The 20,040-nt window shown below is 43.5% G+C and overlaps 1 protein-coding gene across 6 annotated transcripts; it reads left to right on the top strand.

The window, feature by feature from the left end:
- Window positions 1–2,343: 2,343 nt before the first annotated feature.
- On the top strand, window positions 2,344–18,874 carry LOC114585402 (transcription factor IIIB 50 kDa subunit-like). Of its 6 annotated transcripts, XM_077919812.1 has the most exons (10): window positions 2,344–2,446; window positions 3,884–4,046; window positions 6,230–6,289; window positions 6,966–7,287; window positions 8,005–8,793; window positions 12,860–12,948; window positions 13,708–14,177; window positions 14,321–14,498; window positions 16,290–16,422; window positions 17,202–18,874. In XM_077919812.1, exons 2-5 carry the CDS (start codon window positions 3,893–3,895, stop codon window positions 8,711–8,713), a joined length of 1,245 nt encoding a protein of 414 aa, XP_077775938.1. In that variant the 5' UTR covers window positions 2,344–2,446; window positions 3,884–3,892; the 3' UTR covers window positions 8,714–8,793; window positions 12,860–12,948; window positions 13,708–14,177; window positions 14,321–14,498; window positions 16,290–16,422; window positions 17,202–18,874. The 6 variants fall into 6 exon arrangements, with proteins under 6 accessions (XP_077775938.1, XP_077775935.1, XP_077775936.1 ...); XM_077919807.1 differs by lacking the exons at window positions 2,344–2,446; window positions 3,884–4,046 and adding an exon at window positions 4,906–5,740 and having other exon boundaries at window positions 13,708–13,754; XM_077919808.1 differs by lacking the exons at window positions 2,344–2,446; window positions 3,884–4,046 and adding an exon at window positions 4,906–5,740 and having other exon boundaries at window positions 13,708–13,765.
- Window positions 18,875–20,040: the final 1,166 nt, after the last annotated feature.

Genomic DNA, 20,040 nt, shown 5'->3' with positions numbered 1-20,040 from the left:
TAAATCTCCCGGATTTCAAAGGAAACAGCTCCTGTCCCTCCCTGCTGGCCAGGAAGGCTCCTCAACTGCATTGCTCACCAGTAAGGAGTCTGAGAGCGACTGGCGGGTGGAGCTTGCATGTCTTGTGCCGATCAAATCGGCCGCGTTGCCTGGGGACTCACCTTTGCTTCAGCGCTTCCCAGCGGAGAGGTGACAGTGTGGTTTTCCTTGCTGCTGTATCCCTTTGCCGGGTTGCTGCGCTGTGGGAACCACCGCTTGAGGCTTCATTTGGCTGCTGGCTGGGTCAGAGGGGCTCTACTGTATGTGTGTGTGTGTGTGTGTGAGAGAGAGAGAGAGAGAGAGAGACAGGGAGAGAGAGAGAGTGAATGTGTCACTTAAGCTGATAGGAGGAATGCTGTAGCTTCACACACTTACCTTCACACAATGTGTAATTAACTTAGGGAAATTTTTTACCGCAGGATGTCAGTACTTTAGATTTACAAGGGGATCTGAGAGATGAATGGGAGATATGGTTTGTCAGTATTAATGGACAGCTAAATAGAAACTTAACCCCAAAAGTTAGGACCAAGATTCAAATCCTGACTGCGTAACTTTGCTCACTAGTAACATTGAACCATGAGGACGAGATGGTTGGATAGTGTTCTCGAAGCTACCAGCATGAGTTTGACCAAACTGTGGGAGGCAGTGGAAGACAGGATTGCCTGGGACAGGTGAGGCTGCTGATCCCTTATTTTCAAATCTGAAAGTTGACAGCTATGCTGGGAATATGTCATATTGATTCGTTTCAATGGGCCTACTCTCAGTAGGTCTAATGTTGGATACAACACATTGCTTTTTTGTTGTTCCTCGCATAATTGTGCTTCTGTTTATCAGAAGAGGCCAGGACTGGTGCAAAACTGCCTCTCCACCTATAACCTCAAAAAATCTTGTCCCTTGTCCCCCTGCCCTCCAAGATTTCAAGCATTGCTTAAATGAGAACGTTTTTGAATTTGTTGTATTCTGAATGCCCATCACTGCTGCACTCTCATAGATGGTGTGTAGCAGCATCTTAGAGCTTCAGCTGTATTTTGGAATTTTGGGGTCCCCTGCTGCAACAAAAAATCAGATTTAAGCCGGTTAACACCAGTGTTCAATGGGCAAATTTATAGAAATGTGATGTAACAAATTTTAGGGAGAGCACCAAGTGTAAAGTAAGGGCGCCATCTGCTGGTTTGAGTTTTGCTCATCCATATTTTGTTCATAATTACGTAGCATTAAATTCCCTTGTGTGCAGTGCATGGCTCATAACTGTATATGGTATGTGCATATGTGAGTTTTTATAATCCTCCATTCCTTCCTATGAGGGTTGCTGAAGGCTGAGGGCTTGTGCAAGTTAGGCTAGGAATGGAAGAGAGTGTCTTGTAATACTTCTCTTGGAGATGCCACAGGTCCCATAGCACAGATGTGCAATCACATCCCCACAGTAAAACTTTCAGGTTCCACTTGCTGTTGCAAGAATTGTTGTTTACCCATGTTTTAGGTTTACCAAATGGTTTAGGTTTTAGCTGTTTGACTGTTAATAAACATCAGTTCCCCCAAAGTGGAAGCATTTTGCTGCTAGGATTATTTTATCAGGTCTGGGAAATGTGGTGCCAGTTTCACAACCACAGCATGCGCAACTGCACAGCACTGAAGCTATTATCAAAGTGCTAAATGATCGGTCTGATTGTTCTATCCAGAATATGACATTACTTTGACATAGCACTCTTGAAACACCCTAAAAGAATAGGGCAGAAACTTGCTCTCTGCTTCCCTAGAGGGCAAGACTAGATTTAAGTCACAGAAAGGTAGATTTTGGTTGAATCCAGATTAAGGCTACAACCTGAGTCAATATGGCTAGATTTGCAGAGTATGTCTCCAGTCCTAAGTGTTGATATTAATATTTCCCCCTGTTACATAAGGAGCTGGTGTCTCCCCCACTCAAAAATCTACAAGTATTCCAAGGGGAACTTATTTTAAATGAAAAATGCAAAGGAAAGATCAGGAAAGATAGGGTGAAAATGAGGCAGAGGGAGGCTGCTAATAGACGATTTACTACAAAGATGGAAAAGGAAGTCTTCAGCTTTCCTGGTGTTGTTGTTTTTTAACTTTTTTATTAAATTCCAAGAATAAACTCCGAGAAAAGGAGCTTAAAAGGCTGCAACTTCAGCTCATTCCCGGAGATTTGACAACCCCTCAGTCCAGACACAAATGCTCCGCCTCGCCCCATCTCTAACGCCCTCGAGCTGAGCGGCTCTGGCGGAACCTTTGTCCTGCGCTCCCTTGTTTCTTTCCGGAGGCCGTTTAGCGTTGGAGCGTATCTGGGCCCGATTGCCCCGTTACCATGGGGATTGCCCGGAAGGAGCGTGTGCCCTCTTGAAAAAGCTCCCCCGGCTTCTTCCGGTGTTGCGAAAGCGGCGGCGAGAAGGTAAGTCAGCCCGCGTAAAGGGGGAAAGAGGCTCCTGGGTGGCTGTCTAGGAGCCAGGCCGGGTTTTTGGGGGGGGATGTGGGATTTTTTTGGGAGGGCATGCAACCCGCGAGTGGCGTGGGCAGAAACCCCCTTCACCTGCCGCTGATTCTGTGAGCACCGCCAGCAATCCTCCTCCTCCTCTCCATGGTTATAAGAATTCTAAGGCCTCAAATATAGACTAAATATTCATAAATGCACACATATCTATATATACAAACCATGTGTCTGAAATAGTACGGGAGAGCAATCCTGAAGCCATTTTGACTCTCAGTGACCTCAAATACTCATCTGCAGGGAGGGAGGCAAATAGGGAAAGCCTCCCCATTGCCTTTTCGCTTGCAAATCCTGTCTTAAGGGTGTATTTGTGTATGAATAGGGTGAGCCTGTGACCTGGCTTCAGGAACTAAGAATGGCCAGGCTGCCCAGCTAATGCAATCGGCGACCATTATCAGGTATCCTGGAAGGCAGGGTTTCTGCTGTAGACTGCCTCCTATGATCTATGTATGATGATTTTGGGGTGGTCTTTGGCTTAGGGGGTTGGGCAATGTCAAAAGTCTTTAAAGGTTCCTGCACACTCCTCCCCTTGGAAGGAGGGGAGGGGACTCTGTTGCAACAGAAAAATAAACATCTGCCTTGTTTTCCACTGGATTCTGCCTCCATCCATTCTTCTCTGGCCGATCATGGACTTAGGGGACTCAGAGTCCCATGGGGAGTTGGGAAGCAAAAGCCAAACCCCAATTTTTACATCACCATTATCGAAATCACACAAGTCAGTTCCCCCCTCTTTTTTCTGTGTCCCCTAACCAGCCAGCAGTTCACATCTCTTCCCCTTTCCCGCACTCCAGGTTGCCCTGGCATTATTCACTTGCCTTTAGGAGCCTCTGGAGAAACAAAGGAGGAGCTTTCCACAACAACTTTGTCTCCGTGCCCTTTTTTAAAATTACAAAGCACTTGTTTAGTCATGTGGCCAGCATGACCAAGCATGCTCTGGCAAACCAGAGCAGCGCACAGAAACACCGTTTACCTTGCCGCCGGAGTGGTACCTATTTATCTACTTGCACTTTGACATGCTTTCAAACTGCTAGGTGGACAGGAGCAGGGACCGAGCAACGGGAGCTCACCTCGTCACGGGGATTCGAACCGCCAACCTTCTGATCGGCAAGTCCTAGGCTATGTGGCTTAACCTACAGCGCCATCCGCGTCCCAGTAGTAGTAATACAAACAACTAATTTCACAGAGTTGTTGTGAGAATAAAAATTGGGTGGCGAGAGAACCATTATACCACCTTGAGCTCTTCAAAGGACAGGTGGGATATATGGTAAATGTAATACATGGAAGTAATTAAATAATACCAAAATATCAGTGACCAACTGTGGACCTGATTTATGCTTTCAGGCTGCTAAGATGTCGAGCCAAAAGAAGTGTCCAGACTGTGGCTCCTTGGAAATTGTAGAGGACTCTCATTATGCTCAGAACCAGCTGGTGTGCGCAGACTGTGGCTTCATTCTGACTGAAGGGCTTCTCACAACCACATATGCTGATGAAGAACATTTACAAGGTGAGGCAAAGAATAGCAAAATAGCTCTAAACTGAAAGCATTTGCAGATGACCTGGTACTTACTTTGCAAGAGCCTGAATCTAGTACAAAAAGAGTTTTAGAGTTAATTCAAGATTTTGGTCAGGTTGCAGGATTTAAACTGAATAAATCAAAAACGAAAGTATTGGGGAAAAACCTAACATCAGTGGAAAAAGAAAGGTTTCAGAATGAGACAGGGTTAACTGTGGTTAAGAAAGTGAAATATCTGGGTGTTAATATGACTTCAAAAAATTTGAACCTATTTAAAGATAATTATGAGAAATGTTGGAGGGAAGTCAAAAAAGATTTAGAAATTTGGTCAAATATGAAGCTTTCCTTGCTGGGTCGAATAGCAGTTATTAAGATGAATGTGTTGCCTAGAATGTTGTTTTTGTTTCAAACTTTGCAAATATTGGACAAGATGGATTGTTTCAAGAAGTGGCAGAAAGATATATCTAAATTTGTCTGGCAGGGCAAAAAGCCCAGAATAAAATACAAGATATTAACTGATGCGAAAGACAGAGGGGGGTTTGCCCTGCCGGACTTAAAACTTTACTATGAATCAGCAGCTTTTTGCTGGCTGAAAGAATGGATGCTTCTTGAGAACACTGACATTTTGGACTTGGAAGGGTATAACAATATGTATGGATGGCATGCATATCTTTGGTACGACAAGGTCAAAGCCCATAAAGGGTTCAAAAACCACATTGTCAGGAAAGCACCATATAATGTCTGGACTAGATATAAAGATTTGTTGGAAAGTAAAACTCCAAGGTGGTTGTCACCAATGGAGGCAAAGGCCATTAAAAAACTTAATATGGAGGCCAAATGGTCAAGATATGGAGAAATTCTGGAACAAGAGGGGGACAGATGGAAACTCCAAAGTTTTGATAAACTAAAAGGGAAAGTGAGAGATTGGCTTCATTATCATCAAATAATGGAAGTGTTTAAAACAGACAGAAAAATTGGCTTCCAGGTGGAAAAATCAAAATTAGAGACTGAACTGATAGAACCCAGTACTAAGAATCTGTCAAGAATGTATAGCTTGTTGTTGGAATGGAATACACAAGATGAAGTGGTCAAGTCTGCAATGATTAAATGGGCACAGGACATTGGTCATAACATTTTGTTTGCTGACTGGGAAAGGTTGTGGACCACAGGTATGAAATTTACGGCGTGTAATGCCTTAAGAGAGAATATTATGAAAATGATATACAGGTGGTACATGACCCCAGTCAAGCTTGCAAAAATTTATCACTTGCCCGATAATAAATGTTGGAAATGTAAAGAAATTGAAGGAACATTCTTTCACCTTTGGTGGACGTGCCCAAAGATTAAGGTCTTCTGGGAAATGATCTATAATGAACTGAAAAAAGTACTCAGGTACACTTTCCCTAAGAAACCAGAGGCCTTTCTCCTGGGCATTGTCGGCCAATCGGTGCTAAAGAAAGACAGAACATTCTTTATGTATGCTACAACAGCAGCAAGAATACTCATCGCAAAGTACTGGAAGATGCAAGAACTACCCACCGTGGAAGAATGGCAACTGAAGGTGATAGACTATATGGGACTGGCAGAAATGACGAGCAGAATCCGCGACCAGGGAAGCGATACGGCGCAGGAAGATTGGAAGAAGTTTAAAGAGTATCTAAAAAAATATTGTAAAATTAATGAAGGTTAGAAAAATGTTGGATTGGTTATTAAGGGGTTAAAAGCAGTAAGGGATAATTGGAAGAAAATATTTGTTACTAAAATTATTGAAAAAGTAGGGAAAGGATTTGCTGAAAATTGAATCTGAAATTAGAATACAGAAAGGGAAGGTATGAGGAAGTCGTGAAAGTAAGCTTAAAGAAAGTAAAAATTGAGGTTATACGTGTTTTATATCTTGTATTTGTATGTTATGCCTTTTTGCTTTTTTTTCCTCTTTTTTTTCTTTTTTTGTTATGGTGTTTGTTAAAACTTCAATAAAAATTTAATTTTAAAAAAAAAGAATAGCAAAATAGCTCAAAACTCTTTGTATCTTACAAAGACATAGGATTTGAGATACGACTTGCAAGCAGTTCTCAAATATAGACAGGCCCTACACCATTCAACAGTATAAAAATGGGTGCATGTTTGAGAGCTTGAACCAAAGTTTGGTTGATATCTGTGTTTTTATCTCGTAGAAGTCACGTATTCACGGAGCACTGGTCAGAATGAGCAAACGAGCCGTTGTGTACAGCGAGGTACGTATTCTGCATTACTCTGTTGATGCTTTGTGGAAATTAATGTGCCTGTCATCCACAAGAGCTGCATTGTTTCACTTTCTAAAAGCAAAGAGAAATTTGCATTTTTAAAACAGTCTTACCTATTTGCTGTGGGACCAACATCAAAAGAACCTATTTTAGAGTTTTAGAGGTGCACAGAGTCCAGAGTTCAGTTTGATTGCCTGATCAAATCCCAGCTGAATCATTGACAGATTGGTTAAGCATGGACCAGTCTGTTTCCATTACCATTAAATGGCCATTATAATTGTGTGTATAGCTGCAAAAATTAAAAATCAATACGTAACTAAAAGCCAAATTAAAATACAAATATTGAAACAGCAATACTAACAGCCATTCTCAATTAGAGCCCCCAAAGGCGTTCATTTAAAAAAGTTCTCTGTAGTATCCAAAAGAAGCCAAAGTAGGCTTGGTTTGGACACTCCAGTTACACTACCACAATTGAAAATATGTTGTCCATGATTGCCACCCATCTAACCTCTGAAAGTGGGAGCATGTGAAACAGAGCCTCCACAGATTATCTTAGTATATGGGCAGCTTCATACAGGCAAAGACCTACTCTGCGGTTAGATTTCTCACTGATAAATGTGTATGTGGAAACATTTCTTAAGTACTGCTGTGGTATTTTCCCCCACAGGAGTCCAACGTGTTCGGGATCTCTGCAAAGTTCTGCGCCTTCCTTCTCTGTTTGAAGATACAGCCGTGTCCTATTACCAGCAGGCAATCAAACGTCCCTGCTTCAGTTTAGTCAGCTTGGAGAAGAAGGAGATGCTTGTGGGCTGTTGCGTCTTTGTGACCTGCCGCCAGCACAACTGGCCCCTGACCATGGGCACAGTCTGCCTGCTGCTCTATGGAGACAAGGAGTTGTTTGCAAAGACCTATCTGCGCTTCCTGAAGGAACTGGCACTGGATGTGCCTACTCTCAGCTTGATGGATATGGTGAAAACCCACCTCAACAGGTATGTCGAAGTTCTTGTGCCCTTTCCTGGACAATACTTCTCATAGTTGGTGTGCAGTTTGCATCATTCATAGACTGAATTTACAAGTATCATACGGACTGTGTGGTATATTGATTGGAAGGCCGATGAAACAGCAAGCTTCTTAAAGTTCAGCAGGGATGGATGTGGTCAGTGCTTGGATGTAGGAACCCTGTGTGTGCTGTGTGCTTCCATCATGGAAGAAATGGGTATTTACATATGTGCATGTATACTCCAACTCCCTGATTTCTGAGATTTCATTTGAGGCACTTCAGGCAGTTCCAGGCTTTTCTCTTTAGCCACAGGGGCAGCAAACTTCCTTTTTTAAACAAATAATTCTCAGAATTGTGAATTCTGCTCCTGCTCCCAATCCCGTAATTGCTTGGAAATCCTTCCCATTATTATTAAGGGCAAGAAGCCAACAAACAGAATTTTGTTGAGCACAAGTTAGGAAGAGTGTAAATTCAGCCCTGTCCATATAGTGCTGGTTAATGGAAGATGCTTGCCTTTTTGATTCAAGCTGCTCAGCTTGCCTTTTTGGTGTCCTTGGAAAATGCAGGGCCTTCTGCCCTTTGCCCTTTCACAGAATGCTTTGTTTTGCTCATGTCCCTCTTTCACCTATTTGTCTTCTCCATCCTGCCACATCTCCCAACCCAAGGCAGTCTATCTAAATGGCTTGTTTGATTCTCATCTTTCCAGCTTCAAGATTTTCCAGAATTCACCTAGCGTCCCGACTAAGTTTGTGGAAGAAAAGGAGCAACTGGTGGCAAGGACTGTCCAGATGGTGGAACTTGCCAGCGACACGTGGCTGGTGACCGGCCGGCACCCCATCCCCATAGTGACAGCAGCAGCCTTCCTGGCTTGGCAGTCTCTCCGGCCTGTCGATCGCCTCACTTGCACCCTTTCTCAGTTCTGTAAGCTTGCTGGTATGGAGGCTCCCCGGCCAGCCCACCAGAGACTGAAGGAGCTGTATAACATCCTCCTGCAAATGGCTTCTCAGCTGGGCTGGTTGCGAGTGCTGAAAGTGGACCGTCGGAGTGTGGCAAAGTACATCGGTGACCTTCTGCGGCACCGCCGTGTGCTTCTGCAGGCTGCCTTCCGCATCGTGGATACTACGGAAGACCGTGACCTAGAAGACTCAGCAGCTGCGCCACTGCAGCTAATCGATGAGAGCGCTGCAACAGTAGAAGAGGCCTCCCTTTCAGGAGAGAAGCAGAAGTTCAGCAAGCGGAAACCTTTGCTCCCACCCTGCGTCTTGAACCCTGCAAAGAGGCTACGAACTCCTCAGCTAAGCCTTGAACAATCTGCTATCACTGGGGATGAGCCCATTTTAGACAGTGAGATAGAACAGTATATCCGGACTCCAGAAGAAAAGGAGATGTTTAGCAAGGCTCAAGCGTGCCTGTGACCTCGAAGCTGCAAGTGATTCAGACAGGCTTGCAAGCAATAGCCTTCTGATACATATTTTGCTCTAGGAGGCTTAGTTTGGTAAGAATAAAGTATACACTTCCGGAGTTAATGCTAAATACATTACTTCTGGTAAATGAGCCATCATAACCACTAGAGGATTGTGAAAATTTGTGTCCTGGGCTTTTTAGACTTGTCTACCTATGTACTGTCTGAAGCAAAGGGATTCATTGGTTGCCAGATGTGATTCCCGCCCCCCCCCCCCGCTCTCCTGTCCCACTAAGAATCTCCCGCATCCTTCAGGCATGGCTCCTCCCACCCTACTGTGGTAATAATTAAAGACAGGTTTGGGTGGCCTGGATAACTTTGGTTACTGGTGGGGACCACTAGTAACCAGTTGGCGAGGTTGTGTGATTGTTTTCCTTCAACTCTGACAAGAGGTATAGGAAGTGGCCACATTGCAGTGGTTTGCATGCTGTTTAGGACAACTTTTGGTTTAAAGATTGGCGTATCTCTGGGTGAGAAGTAGTATCCACTCTTGAAGGTTTGGGTGGAGGCAGCCAGCCAGCCTGAGCAACAAATACCTCTTTGAGTTGGCGTTTGACTTGAATGAGTATTTGTCTGGTCTACTTATGGTCCTCATAGTTAGGCATGAGAGAGTGGAAGAGTGAAAATCTAATTGCAAGTTGTTTCAGACATGCATGCTTTAAACCTAGATCCAGAAGAAAAAGTTGTGGCTTTGCAAGCATCTCTTTATAGAACATGGTATGGTGGTTCCTGAACATCATACCCGTGTCACAAGAGAGGTGGTGAGTCAGTCCCTCTGATTAATGGAGCTGCTTAGTTAATTTTTGTCCCTACATGCACACGGTGAGGGGAGAGCGAGCGAGCGAGCGAGGGGCCTCCCGTGGAGCTCCCGCTGCCAGGGGCAGTCTACCTGCTGGGGCGTGGGGCGCTAGCGCGGAGGGAAGGAGGGGGCTGGTGGCAGGCGCTGCCCAGAGAGGCCTCCTAAATATGACCCATTGCATCTGATGTTCGCTCCTTCTTTATTTAGGGAGTCATAGCAGGACTTCTGAAGGAATGCGGATAAGGGTATGCTTTAACTTCAAAGGAGAGAGAGGAAATGCGCCAGAGTGTTGTGTCAATGTAGGATTAGCCGGGTTCAGTACTTTGTCCAGTTCCAGTTGCTGCATTTTAAGGAGGAGATAGACAAACTAGAGCAGGAATCTTTCTGGCTGTGGGGGGCCAAAAACTTTGATGTGTGGGTGGGACAACCAGCAAGTAAATCACATTCTGCCATTGTGACATCAAAATGTTGGCAAGTGGGTTGTCTTGACTACCTGCCAAGATAAATTGTGTAGGGTTCCAGGTTGGGGTTCCAGAGTGCAAGGGGCTTTGGCAGTGTTGTGCCTTGTAAGCCTCCCTGCATTGCTTCTTTCCTTCTCTTATGTCAGAGATCAAAAGGAGCTTCACGGAATTGCTTTCAAAGCCCATTGCAAGCCTTCAATGAGCTGCAGCTTGGACAGTAGGAGCGATGGTTGAATGGGAGCCTACTTTAATGGCATCCCTTATTGGGCAGGTGAGTGTGGCTTCTCCAGATTGGCCTCATGGGCAAATGGGACTGGTGGGTCACATTTGGTCTGTGAGCCGGAGGTTCTGCACCCCTGAACTACAGCATATTCCAAAGATGGTGAGGAATCTGGAAACCAAGTCCTATGAGGAACAGTTTAAAAAGCTGGGCATGGTTATCTAGGAGAAGGAAAGGTTAAGAGGAGGCAGGAGAATAGTTCTCAAAGAACTGAAAGACTGTGATGCAGAAGGTGGAGCAGATTTGTTCTATGTTACTCCAGATGACAGATGTAAATGCAATGACTGAAAACTTTTAAATAAGATGGTTTTGACTTTACGTTAGGAGAAACTTCTTAAGTGTATGAGTAGTTCAAAGGCGGATCAGACTGCCTTGGGAAGTGGTGGGATCTCTTCCTATGAAGGTTTGTAAGCAATGGCTAGATGCCCATTTGCTTAGTAAGCTGTGTATTTGCAAGATTCCTGCACTGAATCCGTTGGGCATTGGGCTAGATGACATCCAAGGTCCCTTACTACACTATAGTTCTGTTTGAAGATGTTGACTTCCTGCTGACTAAATGGCATTTCCAGGTTCAGAGGCAATTTACCTATGTATGTCAGAGGCTCAAGGTCCACATGCCCAAACAGGTGTCAAACAGCATGCTGCATGAGAATTATTCATCTCAGCTGTTTATCTGACAGCAGCAAAAGCTAAGCTCTAAACAGGATGGATCATGGATTAAAAATGCCACTTTTAGTAAAGATTCCACCGTTGTCCATAGAGTTTACTGGGAGACCACAGGCGAGTCACACTCAGTCTAATCAATCACAAGGGTTGTTGTGAGAATGAAATGGGATGGGGAAATGAGAACTATGTATGTCACTCATACATAGTTATTTGAAGTAAGGGTGGGGCAAAAATGCAATAAGCAAACATTGCAAGCAGAGGCGGGATCAAACTTTTAAAAACACTTTATTAAAACTTGAAATAAACAGCCGTATAATGTGCTACAGCATAATATAAAGAGTTGGTGTGGTGTAAAGGTTAGTGTCACACTAGGACCTAGGAGACCAGGGTTCAAGTGAAGCTCACTGACTGACCTTGGCTCTCAGTCTAACATAGGGTTGTTATGGGGATTAAATGAGGAGGGGTAGAATCACGTATGCCATCTTGAGCTCGTTGGAGAAGAAAACTTGTAAAGTATCCTGTTGATACCTTTCCTGAGCAGAGTCCTGCTGGATCACGGTAGTTGGCATACTTAATTTTATTCCATTGTTGTAAACTTCTCTAACAACCTACTTTTAGCTAAAGGGAAGAATAAACATCTATTAAATAAAATAATTTGTATCCAGCTTTGGATAGCGGTTATCTCAATGCATCCAGGAAACATGCAAGCAGGGTGTGGAACTGACAGTTCTTCCTCAGTTTGCTGCCTTGGCAACTGATATTCAGTGGTATTAATGCTTGTGAACATGGAAGTTCCATTAAGTTGTCAAGGCGAGTAGCTGATACGAATTTAGTTAATTCCTTTATAGAGCCTCCTAAACTAGGCTCCATCTCCCAATCATGAATCCCCTAAACGTTGGCATCTTTGTCTTCTCCTTAAATCTTGGTTTGCAAGAATTTCTTTTTCTAAGATGTGTGCTGCAACACATGCATTATTTTAAAACAAAATATGCTTGCTTCAGAACAGTTTGTTTTATATTTGTACAAATTATTCAGTAGGTTAATTGACTAAAACTCATGATCAGTTAAGTTTTCTTCAATAGGTTGATAGCTCTTGGGATTTCACACCTACCCAGTTATGCTTCACATTGTGCCATTTTATGTATAAGGTTTAAACCAGTGAGTAAGAATTAAAAAAAATCTGCTTAGCATTTATAGAGTTTAAATAGCCTTGTGTACATTTGAAGCACTTTATTAGTTTTACAGATGAAAATTGGGGCTTCAAGGGTTATTTCGGAATCTATCAATTAAGAGGTAGCTCACTAATCAACACCACACCCTTAACATGTGGACAGACAATGCAAAGATGCAATTCAGACCAGTTAATATTTTTTCATCTGAAGGCAGGGAGATCTGAAATTTGGATGAAACTGTTGCCAGATCTCAAGACTGGATGCTTATTTGTAAAACAGAAACACTTCCCTGTACTCAAAGAATTAGATGTCAATGAGATTATTTCTGACAGGCCTTTTCCCTGATGTGGTAGTACTGTGTGTGCTTTTTGTTTTTGTTTTTTAAGGGTAATCTTTTAGCCATGCAATAACTTCCTGTAGTTTGTCTAGAAATAGTTTCACCATGCTATCCGCTGTTTTAGGAAATTGGGCCCAATGATGAGCTTTCAAAATGTGAATATAGAAAATCGCTCACTTGTGTTCTAGTGCTTTTCCCTCCTCTAGTTCTTCTCTTTTGTTTCCTTTCCTGTTTTGATATGTATGCTTTTAAGGCATGCAATTTTCTGAAAATATTGTCGGAAAATTCCATATTTGGGGAGAAATTGCATGCTTTTGTACATAAGCTGCTGTTTCTGTTCTAAAACTTTCCTGGTAATGACTTTCTCATTTTCTCTCTTTCTAGCTCTGTATCCTCTCCTGTATCCCGCTCCGTTCAAGATTGTTCGGCAGAATCTGTCTTGGTTCATGTGGTGCCTTTCAGGGAGTAAGAAGGTTAGACAAACTGAGATGGCATGCATCTTGGGTTTTAGTGCAGAAACAGTCTATTCTACAGAGTTCCTCTGACAGTTGATACCTTTTATTCAGATGTCTTCATGGCATAACCTTAAATGGACAAGGTCATGCTGTGGAGCTGTTATGCCATAACTCATAAACTAGTAAGGCCTGCTGATTTTGCATGATACCAGAGCATAACAGCACAGATTAGGTGGAGCTGTTAAGCGATCATGGGACTGAGCTTAGTAGCAGAGCCTTTCCCGTCTCTTCCTGCAAAATTATATGAATATTTGGGGGAACCCATTGCCCTGGACAATGGATAAATTTACAGTACAAAATTAACCCTTTCCTGGGGGAGGCCCCAGAAAGCAATTCTGGAGAAACACTTGTTTTGTGAGGGTGCTTATAATTATTACATGATTGTAATCCCCTTTATTGAACCAGACTTCCAAGGACCTAACTGAGAACCATGAAGCTATAGACAAAGTCTGTAAATATGTGACACATGACACATTTTATCTGGCTTTGAGGTCCTGTGACAGAAAAGATGAAATTGAAATTGCTGGCTAAATGCCACTAATATCAGTCTGCAGACCTACCTAGCATTTTGCTTACACGGAGAACCTGACTCTGTTTAGCTTGAACTAAAAATTAACTATTTTATACGTAACACACCCTGAGACCTTGTGGGAAAAGGGTGGGTAGGAAATATTTAAGCCCCTGATGCTGAACTTTTGCTGTTCTTTATTTATACAGATGGTACAAGCGTCACTCCAAACCAGGAAAGAAGGAAAAAGAGAGAGGTGAGATTGAGGTGGATATCCAATTCATGAGGAGCAACATGACAGCCAGCATGTTTGATCTGTCCATGAAAGATAAGTCACGGACACCATTTGGCAAGCTGAAAGACAAGCTAAAGGGGAAACGAGGCAATGGATTGCCAGACACAGCTTCAGCTATTGTTCCTAGCATTAGTCACTCCCCGGCTGACAGCGAGGAAGAGTTAAATGAGAAAGAAAAGAAATAAATCAAAGTTCAAGACCTTATTCTCAAATGTTTTAACAGTTGTGTAATTTACAAAGTGTGCTAAGTAGTAAAATGTGCCATTTCTTTAGAATGGTTAAAACTGGACTTCTTGTATTATTTAAAGGCAGTGCTTGGAAGCTGTGAAGAAACAGAAGTGTCTTCATGCTTGTGCCTAATAGTTGTAAATGAGTAGGATGCAGGTGGGTCTCAGTGGTCCCCAACCTCAGTGTCCTGCTGTTGTTAAGAGCCATCAGTTGATCTAGGGCTGGATTAGGTATTAGTATTTTCAGTAGTATTGGGACTTGTGCTTTCACTATTCTGATGCTGATTTCTTTCTTTTCAGAACCCTCCACAAATGAGGGTCACAGAAGAGGTCATAGCTCAGATAAGAGCAGCACTGCGGACCTCCGAATCACAAAGGCATCCTTGAACCCTTTTGATGAAAACATCTCAGCAGAAGAGAAGCCAGAAAAAAACTCAGCTTCTGTGAAACCATCTCAGACCAAACGCGTCAAGCCCAGGTTAGTCTTGAGAAATGATCTTCTCAATGGAATTTTGAGATCTTGAGATGCTTTAAGGCTATTGCCACCCAGTGGTTTTCATTGTATGTCATAGAAAATATCTACTTTACAGGGTGAGTAAGAACTTTCCTCCTGATAGGGCAGGCATGCCCTGTGTAGGTGTCAGTTGATTAGTAACTCTGCAGGTAATTTGTAGGGTTTCTGTCTCTAGCCTTCTTGAAAGGAGAGAAATGGCAATGCATGCTGCCTTCAGAACAGAGATGATCCACTTTCTTGCAAGGGGAGTGCAAAGAGAGCGAGTCAGTCCCTCTTAACTTAACTGAGAACCATGAAGCTATAGACAAAGTCTGTAAATATGTGACACATGACACACGTAATCTAGCTTTGAAGTCCTGTGACAGAAAAGGTGAAATTGAAATATAGGTAACTCGCAATGCTTATTTTGCCTACGTGATTGCTGATTTGGGCCGGGGGGTGGGGTGGAGCAGAACAAACAAACAAACAAACAAATGGAGAGTGGAGGAAACATTACAGAGCAGCATCCTAGAGCCCTCGTGCTGCCTGCTGAAAACCAGATAAGGAAGACACCTGGTTCTGAGGGTTCCTGGCTTTACGCGATTTTGCTTTTATGTGCAATGGCCAGGAATGTAACTACTACATAAGATGCGAGTTAGCTGTAATTATATCTTCTGTTAGTACAGAAATAGGCAAACGGCCCTCCAGATGTTTTGGGATGACAGCTCCCATCATCCCTAGCTAACAGGACCAGTAGTCAGGGATGATGGGAGTTGTAGTCCCAAAACATCTGGAGGGCCGAGTTTGCCTATGCCTGTGCTAGTATGTCTGTGAATATTCACTTGGATGAGAAAACAAACTTTTTCTAGACATCTTGGGAAAATGCCCAACATACTGGTAGCATGCCAGCTACCAGATTCTGATCACAGATCTGTGGAGACCCTCTGTTCCAGGAGTGACGTCCTTAGCATTTTAGAAATCTTTGCATGATGCTTCCAAAGTAACTATTTCTGAGAATCATGTGGTAATATGGATAAATTATTTCATAACAGCATGTTCTCCTTTTAAAAATAGGCTACCGTATTTTTCGTCCTATAGGACGCACTTTTCCCCCTCCAAAAATGAAGGGGAAATGTGTGTGCGTCCTATGGGGCGAATGCAGGCTTTCGCTGAAGCCTGGAGAGCGAGGGGGGTCATTGTGCACCGACCCCTCTCGTTCTCCAGGCTTCAGGAAGCTATCTGCTAGCCGTGGGAGACCCAGCTCTCCCAGGGCTAGCGGAGACCTTGCCGGCAGTCAGAAGCTTGGGGCGCGCTGAGCTCCGCACACCCCAAGCTTCGGGATTAGCGCAGCGCTCCGCTAGCCTTGGGAGAGCCGCGCGGCTATCCCAAGGCTAGCGGAGACCTTGCTGGCACCCAGAAGCTTGGGGCGCGCTGAGCTCCGCACACCCCAAGCTTCGGGATTAGCGCAGCGCTCAGCTAGCCATGGGAGAGCCGCGCGGCTCTCCCACGGCTAGCAGAGACCTTGTCGGCACCCAGAAGCTTGGGGCGCGCTGAACTCCGCACGCCCCAAGCTTCAGGATTAGCGCAGAGCACCTGGGGGGGGGGGATAAATTCCGCCCCTTTATTTCCCCCCCAAAAAACTAGGTGCGTCCTATGGGCCGGTGCGTCCTATGGGGCGAAAAATACGGTATTTCTTCTCTTCTCTTCCTCTTCCCCTTTACTTTTTTTTTTCTTTTTCGAAAATTGACTTTGCTGGCTAAATGCCACTAATATCAGTCTACAGACCTACCAGGCATTTTGCTTACACGGAGAACCTGATTTGTCCAGGAGTGGAGATTGCAAATCATCTGCAAAAAACCAGAGCATAACATCAAAGATCTTGGATAACCAAAATGAAGCCGATATAAAGGTATTTTAAGACATACTATATTTTTAAACCTAATTGGGTGGTCTGTGCCCTGAGTTAGGAAGCTTGTAAATTTATTGGCGGGATTAGACAAACTGCAAAGGGGTATAGTCGTTTGGAGACAGAAATGTGTTCAAGTTTTCTAGTTGTACGATTCCCCCTGCCCCTGCTTTCCTACCCGTCTGGGCAATTTTCTGAGCCTTTTACTTACACAAGTTTAGATTTGTGAGTGGGTATGAATTCCCCAGGCTCAAAACTTGCTATCTTCACCAAAGGACTTTGGCCTGAAAGGGATTTTTGTTTTCAGATAAGCAAGGTTTAGTGATTTAGTGCGTCCAACTAATATTGCAAATGATCTGTTTGGTGTTTGAGCACAGAACCTGAATTATTATCACTTAACTGAAACAGCCACTACTGCTGCTGCTTTGTATTTATTTAGTACTTTTTGCATGTTATGAGGAGGGTCTTATCTTCACTTTTCCATGTTTATTACTGGGAAGAAATAGTTGAAGGCAGGTGTACAGAAACCTTGTATGCACATATGTCTGCATGCCATAAAAGTACTTACTGGCAAATCCTGAAATTCTAGTTTTTTGTGAATCTTCAGTAGCTTTTAAGATGCTTTGACAGATGACCTCTTTGCTCTGACATCATTCCTGGGATTCCCCAGTAATCCCTGAAACCAAAGGTTTCTATACCTTCCTTCTGATCCTTTGACGCCATCCTTGCAACAGTGCTTGATATCAAAATGACTTTAACCTGTTCATTCTTCCTTCCTAAAGAAATATGATCCTTCAGATCCCGCCTACGCTTATGGCCAGCTGACACACAGCGAGCTGATCCAGCTGGTCTTGAAGCAGAAAGATGTGATTGCAAAGCGAGATCAGCAGGTGCGGGAGCTGGAAGACTACATTGATAACTTGCTTGCCAGAGTGATGGAGGAAACACCTCACATTCTTCAAGCTCAAACCAACTAGGAGGAATAAGTAGGGCAGGCATAGGGAATCTGGCCCTCCCAATGTGCTTGGACTCGACTCCCATCCTCCTCACGGATGGCCATTGGGAGCCCAGAGGTATCTGGATGACCACATGTTTCTCAACCCTATAAGAGAGGCTTAGCACAAAGCTGTATGTGTGCAATGTCTCGCTGTGCCTGTTTTGGTTCCAGTTTCTCTATCTGTATGAACAGTTTCTGAAGTCAGGCGACACTTTCCTCAGTTACAAAAGATTCTGTTTATGCTGCTGCATAAATTGCTGGAAGATGCGAATAGTCAGAATTACTGCAATATGATTTCTGCTGCAGACTAAAACAACTGGGGACTTTTTCTGATTTTATTTTTTATGGATCTTAGTCCTGGGTTGAAGATTGAATTCTTAATTTCAGTATCTCCATCTGCCCCTGAATTTTTAAAGGGTAACTTTACATCGTGGTCCCTTACTCTGGATGGGGCACTAGCCCAGTATATGAGTTTAAAGTTTCCAAAGGATTAACTTTTGTAGGTTTCCTCATAAAACAATACATCCACCATCACTAGGCATTTGGGGTGAAATCCATATTGACCATTGTATGGGAAATTGAACTATTTGAAGATAGCAAGTATAAGGCAGAGCATGGCTTTTTGCAAGCTGAAGCTTGTATATGCACTTTTGGCTTCCAGTCAGATCAACTGTGATTAAAAAAGTATATTGTTGAAAATCTGAGCTACAAATGCAGGCAGCCAAACAGCAATCAAAGTGATGTCTGAAGATGTGGACAGATTAATTTTCATGCTTTTGACTGTAGCCATTCTTCATTTTCTGCCTATGCACTTTCAAGAGGGAAGAGCTTGGCACTGATTCTCTTCAGCCCTCCCTTTGTATTCAGTCACAACACTGGATTATAAACTTGTCCCAAAGTACAGTGGACATTTGTGTTTAATACGTATTCAGTAGGAATGGATCTAGTAAGAAATAGTGTTGACCGTTTTAATAGAAATAGTACAGGACCAGCTTCCAGCAGATTGTGACAATCTTCTAGTTTATAACCTGACCTAAAATTTCCAGGGACCACAGGGCTGTAGCTGGCAACACAATGTGCCACACGCAAGAGGGAATATTCTCACTGGGCCCAAATCAGCTGACCATTCTTCATATAAAGGTCTGCTCAGTTGTATACATTTTGATGAGATTTGGACAATACACAGCAAGGATACCTTGCAATCTGTGCCTTCTAATGGGTACCTGTGACTTACGCAATCCTGACATCGAAATGCTGAATTTTGTGAAAAGTGTGGTACACTGTGAGGGATATTTCCCCTTGTGCAAACATTTGCTCAGTGCTTAATGTTGAAGGATCTGAATGTATATATTCTACCTTGTTACTCTTGGTACTTAATCCCCTTGGGTTTTTGTTTTTTTTACGAAGACCTTCATCCTTGTGAAATGTTAAAAATAAAGTTATTTAAACTTGTGAGAACACTTGTGTTTCTTTGCGTATCTTCACAACCTTTAAGTGAAGAATGCTGTATGTATAATTCACATTATTGCACGCTATATCAGAATGGTTCCTAGGTCCATACTGATAGAAACGATTCTCTGCTGTACGAGGACTGGATTTCATCATGGTAATTCCAAAGTGTGAAAGAAAAAGGGCTTCATATGCAACTGGAGCTTCTATTGTGAGAGCTGTTTGTACATGAAGCCTTACGGGTTTTAAGAAGCAGGCATTCCTCACACCAGAGCCAGAGCTGCCCGTGGACTTCTTTTTTTAAACCACAAATCCAGGACTTTTGGTTTAAAATGTAAAAACCCACCCCGCCCTGGATGGCCATGTAGGACCCCCAAAAGAGGACATATGTCAATCCTAGCATAGATCCCTTGTACCTTAGGACCTGATGTGATCAAATGTTTCGCCAATAAAGACCTCAACTTCCAATTGCTTGTCCTCATTGGGGCTAGGTGCGCTCAAGGTGCAGCATGATTCAAAAATGGTCCACTACATTCAACATCTATCTTGCAGCAGCATAATGTTTACCTTTCCCTGAATGGCTTGGCAGATACTTCCATTGCCTGGTGAGGTGAGTAGGAATTGAACTGAAGAGACCTTTGCCCTGCTGTGGGGCATCCCATAATTGTGGCATCAAAACTAAGCAGGCTAGGGTAGCCCTGTGTGCTGCATTAGAGAGGACAATCCTCTATTTGAAGGTTGTACGTTCCAAGCATGGATTAAAGATAATGAACCACAAGGGAGAGCAGAGGCCTTGTATTTGCCAGCACCAGTTAATACTTGGACAGCAGCTACACAACTCACCTGATCTGTCCTCCTCACTATAGGAAGATGCAGAGGAGTTTTTTTCAGCCAGAACTCACAGGAACTCAGTTCCAGCACCTCTCAGGTGAGCACCATTGCATTATAAGAGAACAAGGGAGGAGTTCATGGTGAGTTCCAGCACCTCATTTTCTAGAAAAATAGCACTGGGAATCATAGCTGTCAACCTTCCCTTATTTGGCGAGAAACTCCCTTATTCCAGCGCTATTTCCCGCTGCTGTCCCAGATTGTTGATATCCTGTAAATCTCCCGGATTTCAAAGGAAACAGCTCCTGTCCCTCCCTGCTGGCCAGGAAGGCTCCTCAACTGCATTG

The sequence above is a fragment of the Podarcis muralis genome, chromosome 15, assembly GCF_964188315.1.
Source record: "Podarcis muralis chromosome 15, rPodMur119.hap1.1, whole genome shotgun sequence".
Taxonomy (NCBI): domain Eukaryota; kingdom Metazoa; phylum Chordata; class Lepidosauria; order Squamata; family Lacertidae; genus Podarcis; species Podarcis muralis.
This window is presented reverse-complemented; position numbering and strand designations above follow the sequence as displayed.

What these genes read in the sequence shown, in the direction of transcription:
- LOC114585402 (XM_077919809.1), top strand. Translation starts at nt 5,002, where the DNA reads ATGGAAGTGTTTAAAACAGACAGAAAAATTGGCTTCCAGGTGGAAAAA. An exon ending in ATATTGTAAAATTAATGAAG is followed by an intron (nt 5,741 to 6,229) that starts GTTAGAAAAATG and finishes TTTATCTCGTAG; the next exon opens with AAGTCACGTATTCACGGAGC. An exon ending in GTGAAAACCCACCTCAACAG is followed by an intron (nt 7,288 to 8,004) that starts GTATGTCGAAGT and finishes TCATCTTTCCAG; the next exon opens with CTTCAAGATTTTCCAGAATT.